At 39.6% G+C, this 12,128-nt stretch overlaps 1 protein-coding gene across 1 annotated transcript; it reads left to right on the top strand.

Annotated features, from left to right (window-relative positions):
• Positions 1–7,895: 7,895 nt before the first annotated feature.
• LOC311319904 (GTPase IMAP family member 7-like) lies at positions 7,896–8,546 on the top strand (the record flags this gene model as incomplete). The annotated part of the gene is made up of 1 exon (XM_084451534.1): positions 7,896–8,546. One exon carries the CDS (start codon positions 7,896–7,898, stop codon positions 8,544–8,546), a length of 651 nt encoding a protein of 216 aa, XP_084307660.1.
• Positions 8,547–12,128: the final 3,582 nt, after the last annotated feature.

The raw sequence follows: 12,128 nt of genomic DNA, 5'->3' as shown, positions 1-12,128 counted from the left end.
AAGACAAAGCATGCATGCATGTTGAACTTCAGATTCTATTCTCAGAATCTAAAGTGTTACCAGTATTTATTAAATTATCCACCATCATTGTTCCATATTATTACTACTATAGTATACTGGACTCATATCAATACATGTCTTTGCAATGTATTTTTCCTTACAGACCTACTATTCTCAGACTGGAGAGTGTCACCTTATAACAATTTTAGATGGCAAAATATGCTTCCTACAGGTGAAGCGTCTCATCAAACAATACCCTACAATCTAAGCAACTTGGATGAACTAGCAACTGAAAACTTCAATGGACAGAAACAGGTATACATTGATGTAAAATATGTAATTTCATAAAAAATTTGATTTAACTGATTCTAAGAAAAATCATGTATGTGTGTTGTACTTCTGATTCTCTTCTGAACATGACTGTTAACTGGAAATTTTCAGAAAAGGAAGCCAATTCTGCTTTCAAGAATGCCATCAATGAGAAGGTCTAAACAGGTGTCTCCCCATGCTATTTTGGAATATCGTACTTCTGCTTCCTCTGACCAAGAAAGACACAACAGTATTTACATGCCATGCCCTGATGGTGACAGACTGTGACATTATTGCATGTTCTACAAAAATGTTTTGGAGGGGAGAGGGAGAGAGAAAGATTTTAATTTCTAATTATATTGCTCAAGATATACAGTGTATGGTGATGATCATATGCTTAGCAATTCAAATCCCATCTCCTCCTGTTCAAATATCACTGTGTCCTTGCCCAAGACATTGAACTTCAAATTTCTCCCAATGAGCAGTCTACCACCTAAACGGGTGAATGAAAGGCCAATGTAAAGACATTAAGTGCAGCACATTAATCATTTTCTATTGAGATGTGTGTGTGTGTGTGTGTGTGTGTGTGTGTGTGTGTGTGTGTGTGTGTGTGTGTGTGTGTGTGTGTGCATCCAATATTGACAGCATGTTCATGAGGGACAAAGAAACACAGAAACAAAAAGACATGTTTTGGAGTGGACATGATGCTTTGAGTGAGATCACAGATAAAAATTGTAAAGAACTATAAGAATGAAAATAAATATGACATTGTTTATTGAGACCTGTGCATCACTAAGATCTATGTGTATTGTACTTATGATTCTCTTCTGAACATGATTGTTAACTGGAAATTTTCAGAAAAGGAAGCCAATTCTGCTTTCAAGAATGCCATCAATGAGAAGGTCTAAACAGGTGTCTCCCCATGCTATTTTGGAATATCGTACTTCTGCTTCCTCTGACCAAGAAAGACACAACAGTATTTACATGCCATGCCCTGATGGTGACAGACTGTGACATTATTGCATGTTCTACAAAAATGTTTTGGAGGGAAGAGGGAGAGAGAAAGATTTTAATTTCTAATTATATTGCTCAATATATACAGTGTATGATGATGATCATATGCTTAGCAATTCAAATCCCATCTCCTCCTGTTCAAATATCACTGTGTCCTTGCCCAAGACATTGAGCTTCAAATTTCTCCCAATGAGCAGTCTACCACCTAAACGGGTGAATGAAAGGCCAATGTAAAGACATTAAGTGCAGCACATTAATCATTTTCTATTGAGATGTGTGTGTGTGTGTGTGTTTGTGTGTGTGTGCATCCAATATTGAGGGCATGTTCATGAGGGACAACCAAACACAGAAACAAAAAGACATGTTTTGGAGTGGACATGATGCTTTGAGTGAGATCACAGATAAAAATTGGAAAGAACTATAAGAATGAAAATAAATATGACATTGTTTATTGAGACCTGTGCATCACTAAGATCTAATAAACAAACATTAATATGTGGGTTGACATATCCAAAAAGATTTCACTTTGAAATTAGTCTGGATTCAAACAATACACTACTTTTTTGGCCCCTCATTACAATGAGGGAAGTATTGTGTACTAATATTTCTCTACATGAAATTAAAAAACAACATAATAAAAAAAGTACACTTTCTGCATTACTATGCAAATTAATAACACATCTATCTTTTGAAGATGAAACACATGATTTGCATGCCTTATTTAGTCTTCAGTACCAGAACCATGCACATGGGTGCACAACATCAGATGTATCTGTAACTCTGCAGAATACAGGACAACTATATAATGGGTCTGAACATCATGTTTCACAAGAAGATTATGCCAAGTACAATTTAAAAACAACCACAAAATCATTTTGATTTGATTCCAGTAACAAAATATACTGGTCTGATGCAAAAGGTACACTTTCCAAACGTGACACTCTTTACCAGTCTACCATCCAGTTTCTCACTCATGACACATACAATACACACCACTGCACTTGTCACTCTTTGGACAACTAACCTTCCCATCAAACCTGTCATAACATTCCCTAGTTTATTCTCATTTGTACCCTTCTCCAACTATCACCTCTCTACCTCACATCTTACACTAAATGCCTCTCACACAGACTCCCACAAAAACCTGTGCATTTACAATGCCTCTACACAATATCCAGAGTCTTAAAGCACACTTTAAAGATGTACACACACATAAATTCTTTATGAACGCTTATTGCATTTGTGTAACTGAAACATGGCTAACATCTGCCATAGCCACATTTGATCTATGCATGTGACTGTCTGTGTCACCTGGCTAGGTACATCAGGTCAAATTCATGCAACAGTATCATCATCACCATGATCATCATCATCATCATCATCATCATTATACAACTGCATTCACATTCAATTCATCTTACAGCGTGAAGTGAGAGTCAGGTCCTTTTTAGAATCTCATTACATTCATTCTATTTTGGTACATATGTTTTAGGACCTATTTCTCTGCATGTCTACATGCCACATGATCATTCTCCAGGCCTTCCATCTGCCTGGAAGGCCCACCTTCACCATCAAGTCTCAGTGCGGGGATTTCTTCATAATTCAGCTATCTATGAAGAACACTCACAACTTTTGTTTCTCTCTTCACCTCACAGTTTCCAAAAAAATGCCCCCCCTACACTTGGTGTAAGTAAGCTATATAGTCTGTGGGCTACTGCGCTCTCCAAGGATGAAGTGTTTAGGCTAAAGGCTACAACCCTCTCCCTGGTTGAAGTGTGTAAGCTATAGAGTGCAAAAGATACACTTTCCAAACGTGACACTCTTTACCACTCTACCATCCAGTTTGTCACACATGACACATACAATACACACCACTGCACTCGTTACTCTTTAGACAACTAACCTTCCCATCAAACCTGTCACAACATTCCCTAGTTTGTTCTCATTTGAACCCTTCTCCAACTATCACCTCTCTAACTATGTCACATGTTACACTAACTGCCTCTCTGACACAGACTCCCACAAAAGCCAGTTCATTTATAATGGCTCTACACAATATCCAGAGTCTTAAAGCACACTTTAAAGATGAACACACACATCAATTCTTTATGAACGCTGATTGCATTTGTGTAACAGAAACATGTCTAACATCTGCCATAGCCACATTTGAGCTATGCATGTGACTGTCTGTGTTGCCTGACTAGGTACATCAGGTTAAATTCATGCAACATCATCATCATACAACCACAATCACATTTAATTCATCTGATGATGTCACGTGAGTGTCACTCTCCCTAGGCTAATCGTTACTAGCCTCTCCCAGGATGAAATGGGAAGAATGGAACTACCCTACAGCATCTAGAAGATTCAAAAACAATCAATAATCTACCCTCTCCCTGGGTATAATTCTGTAGTCTAATTGGCTACCCTCCCTTTTCCTGTGATGTTATATATAATATAGCTCATAATAGTGTTTCTGGGAGATTGGAATTGTGTCAATTACCTAAGATTTGCTCTTAACATGTTGCAGTAAACCTAGCCTACAAGGCTACTAATGACATGTCTGTAATGTTTAAGAAGTCTCACAGTTAAAGTACTTAATGTCCATCCAATTGACCTGAATGACTACTGTCAAACTAAAGTGGAGTCCATATGCATTCAATTGTAGTGATCTTGATGATTTCGGTTAAACAAGCACATTCTTCATATAGGAAGAGACGACACATTGGTTTAATTCTAGGAATGAAAATACAATGAAAGTGCAATGTGGGTCCCTTTACACAACAATGCTTATATAAACATCAAAATGTAATCTGACAGTGTTGTTCCCAATTAGTAAGTTGTAGAGCATGCCATCAGCTACGCATACAAGCAGTATGAACCCCATTTAGCCACGGGGGGCGCTACAGCAATCAATTGCATTTAAACCACTTTTAAGAATTTCGGCTCGTTATAGCGCCACCCTTTGGCCTAACTGCTTCATATTTCTTCAGTTACCTCAAGATATGGTCTGGTACTACTATATCTGTTTTCGGAAATACCATCCAAGCGGTTAGGCCTGAACAGGAAATTTGCTCTCTAGCGCCCCCATTCAGTTTAATCTGCCCAGTAATGGAGGCTTTGCCTCTGGCTGACATTGTTGATATGAACAAAACGTTTTGTGGTGTTCCATGCATTCCTTCAGAAGTTATATGCCTTTTTGTGAAAAGCCACACCCTCTGCAATATTCAATTGCTCACAGTGGCTATTTTCATTATGTTTTCTAAATTATGCCGAGATGGAACTTTAGATATTCATTGCTAGATTGTATATACTGTGCTTCATGTAGATTGACAAAACTTCCTAGGAGGAGATAGATTTCAAGTGTTTTTCAAAAAATGCAAAATTGTTGCAAATTAACATAATCCGAAGTTATGGCTCCTTGAGGCAAATTTGTTTACCCTGATGAGACATATATGCCTCCAAAGCGTCCTGACTCTAGCTCCAACAGGGCATGACATATGACCATTCAAAGTTTGCATTTTATCCCCTTTTATGTATTTTGGCTTGTAATAGCGCCACCCTGTGGCCAATCAGGCTCTTCTTTCTCCAGTGACCATTAGACATACCCTGGTACCACTGTACCGTGGTTCGGAAAGCTCTGCATGGCGGTTAGGCCTAAACTGAAAATGAGCTCTCTAGCGCCCCCATTTGGTTTGATTCGGCCAATAATGCAGTGGCCGCCTCAGGTTATATCTGCACAGATGTCTACCAAGTGGCGTGGTGTTCTGCACAACCCTTAAGAAAGTATACCCCTTTATGTGAAAAGCCACGCCCCATGCCATTTTCATTGGCTCATAGTTGCTGTTAAATGTAACTTTTTCTACTTTTGCCGAGATGGAATTATAGATATCGGTCCTTAGATTGTGTGTACCCAGTATCATGCAGATTGGTCAAAGTCTCTAGGAGGAGATAGATTTTAAGCGTTTTTCACAAAATTCAAAATGGCGGAAAATCTATATAACCGGAAGTTATGGGTCCTTGAGGCAAATTTGTTCATCATGAGGAGAGACATATGTGTGCAAAGTGTCATGTCTGTATGGCTTCGGGCCATAAGCCTCTACCATCGTGCAAAGTTTCGTAAAAAGTTACCAATCGGCTATAGGGCCTGGCATAGGCTCCCATGGCGGAAAAAAGAATAATAATAATAATAATAATAATAACACTACCAATAACAATAGGGTCTTCGCCCCTTCGGGGCTTGGCCCCTAATAATAAGGCCTAAAATTATTTATAGACACATCAGTGGAGTGAACTAACAGTTTTTAGTAAGTCTCCTGCAGCATCTACCAAAATGTCCCACATCACCTGAATTGACCCTATTCAAATTTAATCATATTTATAAAGCACTTTTCATTGTGAAAGTCAAGACAATCTCAAAGTGCTGAAACAACCACAAAGTAATAAAGAAAAAAGAGACACAAATATATAAAATACATTACATACGAAACATTACATTCTAAAAAAAAGCCTATCTAAATAAGTAGGTCTTTAGAGTTTTAAGAGAACAGTCTCAGGGAGGGCATTCCTGGCAGGGGGGGCAGAATGTCTAGAATGTCCTGGTTCAATCTGGGTGAGCTGTAGGTACTAGACACACGGGTTCTACCTGTTCACCGTTTCTTGGGCAGGGGGGGCAGAATGTGTAGAATGTCCTGGTTCAATCTGGGTGAGCTGTAGGTACCAGACACACGGGTTCTACCTGTTAACCGGTTCTTGGGCAGGGGGGGCAGAATGTCTAGAAGGTCCTGGTTCAATCTGGGTGAGCTGTAGGTACCCGACACACGGGTTCTACCTGTTAACCGGTTCTTGGGCTGACCTCAGAGTGCAGTATCAGCTATGGAACACTCAGCATGCATAGTCCTGTACATCTGTCTCAATAGGACTTCCCTGGGAAACAAAGGGTTAATAAAATAAAATAAAATAATCTATATTATAGTATAATTATAGTATTTCATAATGCCATGTTAACAGCTAGAGATAGACAGGGTAAAGAGAGAGAGAGAGAGCTGGAGAGAGAGAGGGCAGGAGAGAGGGGGGAAGAGAAAGAGAAGGCTGTAAGCACAAGGATAGATCATGTGAGTCACATAAATAATAATAATAATAATGATTCCTTTTATTTATAACAGTCTTTTCATTGTGAGACAGTTGTCACAGTAATTTAGTTTCCCTAACTAATAAAAATAGAAAATCCATAAAGAGCCTTGGATGTGAATTAGGAGCAAGCCTTCGCCAAGGAGACAGTTTACAAGCTCATAAACAAGTGTTGATAGTGATACTATCCTGTAAAGAAAGAGAAGATCAAGTGAGGTTACACCATTCAGACCCTAAACAATATACCATTCAAGACACACCCACAGTATCATCTTCAATGATAGAATCATATATAGAAGGACACATTCCTGAGACCACAGGGGAACTAATCCACTCATGTCAGTTTGTTTTGGGGGCCGCTTTCGGGTACAAACAGGTTCAATAGGCCCCTCTGACCCTGATAACAAAGAGAGGATTGTGGAGTTTGCTCTTGAGTGCCTGAACAGACACAATGGAGGTGTGGCAGAATTCTCTTCATCTGCAATCTGCATTGATCAAATAAATATTACCACATTTTCAAACTGCTGAGACAATCGTAAAGTCATTAAGAAAACAAAGCAGAATAATAACAAGCAGATTATAATGAATTAACTTTTTATTTCCCCATCATCGACTGATAGTTAATAATAATTCATTTTATTTATTGCAGTTTAAAAAAAAATTTTAAGCACTTTTCATTGAGATTGTATGACAAAGTGCTGAAAAAATCAGTCATTAAGAAAAAAAAAGCAGAATAATAACAAACAGCCTAGCAACAGAGACACTATAAAATATAAAACAAGAAACTAAATATATCTAAACAATAAAACACATTAACATACAAAAAGCTCTGGTAAATAAAGGAGGTGTTAAAAAGAGCCCAGAGTCTGTGGTCCTATAGTTAGCTCCTCCTTGTGGGTGCGGTACCTTCCTCCCCACCGTAGCAGAGAGCAGAGCCAGTCGGTTAAGAAAAGAGCATTTCTCTCAACGTCTGCCCGTAAAGACGCTACATTTTCCCAGTCCCGGTCATTGTACGCTATTCTCTCATCAAGGAAGGCATCTCCGAGCTTGACGAGTGTTACGTGAACAGGGAAAGATTATATCTAAGGAAGCGTGATGGGTGAGTACTTCTTATTCTTATTCTTCTTCTTGCGTCAAACTGATAGATCATGATTAATTTCTATTCACTTGGATTCATTTATACTTGCGAATAGGATCATAGGTGTAGTGGTAATACAGAGCTTGGTAAACGCTGTTGGGTGCAGATTTTACCAAGATTGTTTCCCTTCATTGATTAATACAATTGATCAGAAAATAGGTGATAAATCTCTGCCTCATTTTAAAGAGGTGGATAAACTCAGGTTACTTGGCTTTACCCTCCGCTACGCCCCTGGTTATGATAGAAAATTGAATATATTTTTCCATCAATGTCTTAAAATCCTTGGATGTTCCATGAGCAAATGATGTACAAGCAGGATGCTTGTGTTGTAGGTTCCAGAGACAGGAGAATTGTGCTGCTGGGGAAAACCGGAGTAGGAAAGAGCAGCGCAGGAAACACCATATTTGGAGGAGAGGCCGTGTTCCAGACTGAAAGTTCTCCCAACTCCACGGCCCAAAGATGTCAACCAGAAACCAGAACCATCGATGGCAACAACATCACTTTGATCGACCCTCCCGGATTCTTTGACAATGTCATTCCTGAAGATCAGCTGAGAGCTGAAATCGTGAGGTGTATCAACGAGTGTGCCCCGGGTCCTCATGCTTTTGTCATTGTGCTAGAAGTGGGAGTGTACGCGAAACAGGAAAAAAAAGTTATAGAAATGATAGAGGAATATTTTTCAGCAAATGCCTTTAAATATGCCACTATCCTCTTCACAAACGGTGACCAACTCGACGAGAATCAGACGATTGAGGAGTTTGTGGCGCAGAGTACGGGTCTGAGCGCTCTGGTGCAGAGTTGTGGAAACCGCTGTCACGTCATCGACAACGAGTTCTGGGCCACCCAGCAGGATGGTCCCAGGAGCAACAAGACGCAGGTGACAGAGCTACTCAGCACCATAGACAGGATGGTGAGGCTGAACAGAGAGGGCTACTACACCAATGAGGCGCTGTAGACCGTGGATATATATATATATAATTATATACCAGCATTACAAGTTAATATATATATATCATAAACTACTGTAACATTGATACTTATAAATCGTATAATGAGAATATAATATAATCGTATAACTTTTATACTAACGATGTAATAGCGTTTAAAGGTCCCATATCCCTTGAAAACAATTAGCATTGTTTTGGTACTCTCAGGGCTCATACTAACACTAGTAAAATCTGGGATCTGCATCTACTATAGTTTTGCCATAGCTTTAGTTTTAGGACTCTATTTTAATAACACATTTTGATGTGTGTTCATTCTGAATGTCACAAAATCATGGAAGTGAACCAAACATTTTGTTCAGTTGACACCATAGTGACACTGCTTTATTACTAACAAGCTAACAGCAGCGTTGACCAACGCTAACATTCCTACAGAAAAATGTTCCTGGCTGCCTGGCAGTGAGAGACAACTGGATGAAGTTTGCTTTTGGTGACAAACCTGTTCTAAGTCACATTTTTCTCCCACTAACGTAGCATTAGAAAGCATAAGCGTGTAACGTGATATTTGCCAAACTGAATAAATATAACTCAAACACAAAACTGCCTTGCTAGCTCAATCTTGTACCTAATGCTGCATTCCTTTTGTATCGTAGCTCCGGATTGGGTGCTCGGGATGACTTCATATCCCAGTCTAATGTGTTCCAGAAATAAAAGGCAAAAAAATGCTGTGTAGTTCTAGCCAGGCTAGCCAATACTAGCAATACCAGCACGACTGTACGACTGATGTAATGAGACACAAATAGGACAGAAGCGCTAATAAACAGTCTTATTACAGCTTTCACTAATTGTTGATGTACGGAGCAGCCATCTTGATTGACGTCAGCAGCTGACATTGATGAAGTCAGGGTAGATTTTTTACTCTGTAGAAAATGGAAAAAGAAACGCTAGTTCAGGTGACATATTTGATGACGATTTTGACGTCAAACTCGGGAATTCCCCAATCCCGATACAAAAAGAACGGAGTATTAGATATCCGCTTTTTTTTTCTTCCATGAACAGATTTAGCTACTACGAATGTGAATTTCACATGCAATTAGCATTTTTATAGCTATCGTTAGCCCAGTAATCAATAGCTTTAAATGAGTGTGTGGCTAATATATGTATACTAGTCATAGCCATATCAAAATCTACATGTGGGAAAGACAGATATAGGCAGACTAAATCATGGAATAAAAATACTTGATTTCTAATGTAAAAATAAGCATGTGTGTGTTCTATAGACAATTAGGAACGACACAAAAATACCTTAAGTGCAAAGGATATGGGCCCTTCAAAACTGTAGTCTAGCATGATACTAACCATATTAAACACTTATTTTTTACTATTGAAACATTTGTAACATCACATTTCTAAAAAATATGTATAGAATATGTATAAGTGACGGAGGATCAGATTATGTGTTGTATGAATCTGTATGGTTATGTGGTAATATTTCTTTGATCAATGATCTGCTTAATTTAAGTATGTAGCTAAAGTCCTCTGATTTTAACGGACAATGCTCTTGTCTTGTATGTAAACCGTTCTCCCTCTACAGAGGTTTAATAATAATAAAACTTTCATGCTGACGGAGAAACGAGGCTAAATCCTTCTTAGAGTTTGTTAGAATAACATCCATAACAGTTCAACAGGATGTAATGACTTGTGTTGGGTGTAGAGAGGTCGTTAGGGAATAAAAGTAGAGTTGGTAAGGTGAATATTGGGACCCAGTACAGGGTCCCGCTCTACCCTCCAACTAACAGGTTAATTCTTCAGCCCACAGGGTTGCACCATCACTTAGATTCTGATGAATAAACCTAGGCTGAGCTGGAGAAGATTCATCTAGCTGCTAACCACCTACTTCCCTGCCCTAGAGTATGTCTTCCCCACTTCCTACCTAGTTGCACCACACTGTGACCTGAGAGTAGAATACTAACCACGGCCGCATAGATTAAGTGAGATAGCTACTGGGGTAGTTGCTACAATATATTTAGAAGCAAGTATATTTTTGCTACAGGGAACTTTTACTTTGTAGACTAGAGAAACCAATTAGAATGTCAGTGCATGCATACACTTAACCTTTTATTATAAACAAGAAGAAGCTAAAACAATCCTCCATGAGACCTAGTCTCTCAGGAGACAGTAGATGATTTGTCTTTAACTGCAGATAAATGCTTTTTTATAAATGCAGATACTGTAAAAGATTGTTTATTGTAACGTACCTCCATTTCCCTATATTGAGAGCGCCCTCTAGTGAGTATGGGTGTGTTATGACAATCTCATTACAATAGTAGTAGCCAAAGATTTCCTCCGTTAATCCCACCATATAAGTATGTTCAGTAGGGTCAAGGGTTAACCAGCTAAAGTTTACTGTATGCACACTGTGATAATTAACAATGGTTGAAATGCTGATGACGTTGGAGGCGGGGTCTGCCCTTGGAGGCGTGGTCTGCCCTTGGAGGCGTGGTCTGCCCTTGGCGCGAGCAGCAGGACAATAAAGGAAGACAGCAATAAAGGAAGGAGCGCTTAGGCATGGAAATGCAACAACAAGGATGCAAACTGCTATAAAAAGCTGAAGAAGGAGAAAGAGGAGAAGGAGAAGGGAGCACTTGGGAAGCATCCTGGAAGCCGGGCAGCGTGCTGAATGCATGGAGGAAACCTCAAGGTTACCAGGGCTAGTTTGATTCATCTTCCCGCTGAACCATTGGATTACGCAGCAAATGTACAACTGGCCGGTGAGCCTTGAACCTTTTTAGAAACTATTTAAAACTGAACAAACCCGAACTGGGGGGACCGCGCAGGGGCTGTCGATGCATTCGTCAGCCGGACCAGGTGAGCTGAAACCAGGGACGACGCAGAGGCCCAGCGACAGTAGTTCACGCCATGTGTAAAGGTAGGCCTTTGTGAATTATCTATTCTGTGACACGCAAGCCGGTGCTATATTGTGTTTGTGTTACCCTGGGGGAGTTACGGGGGTAACTGTTCGTACCCTAGACCAGGGTTTCCCAGCCTAGGGTCCAGGTCCCCCTTAGGGGTGCGCCAACGATGGCAGAGGGGGCGCCAGGCCCCAGACAATATGAGGCCTTAATATTAGATAGACAAATATTTGTCAAAGAATGTTATTGACATGTCACACAGCAATTTTAACAAAATACATGATTTTATCTGATGAAGGGCCAAAAAGCCTTGTATTTATGGCACTACAATACTATATCAATTCATATATATAAATTCTTCCTGGAAAACGGTAGGTCACGTGCAATGACGACAACAGGTACCTTAGATTTTAGGCCAATAATCTCACGACATCCACCCCGTCAATCAACGCTATCCTTCTATTGAATCTGTCTAAAGTTCTTAAAACCCGTCCACTTGTCAATGTTCCAATCAAATTCCTCTAAAGGCATGTCCCGCCCTCATAGCTTGTTTGCGTCGGAAATACGTCAAACTACGGAAGTTAGATGATCTCAAACGTCCGTTTCTCTGCGACTTTAAGGCACCCCTATCACTTTTTTTTTAACACACTATTTTTCACTGTACTAAGTAAACTTTTATTA

Source organism: Borostomias antarcticus (assembly GCF_949987555.1).
Source record: "Borostomias antarcticus genome assembly, chromosome: 17".
NCBI lineage: Eukaryota > Metazoa > Chordata > Actinopteri > Stomiiformes > Stomiidae > Borostomias > Borostomias antarcticus.
Note: the sequence above shows the minus strand (reverse complement) of the source record. Positions and strands in the feature narration are given on the sequence as shown.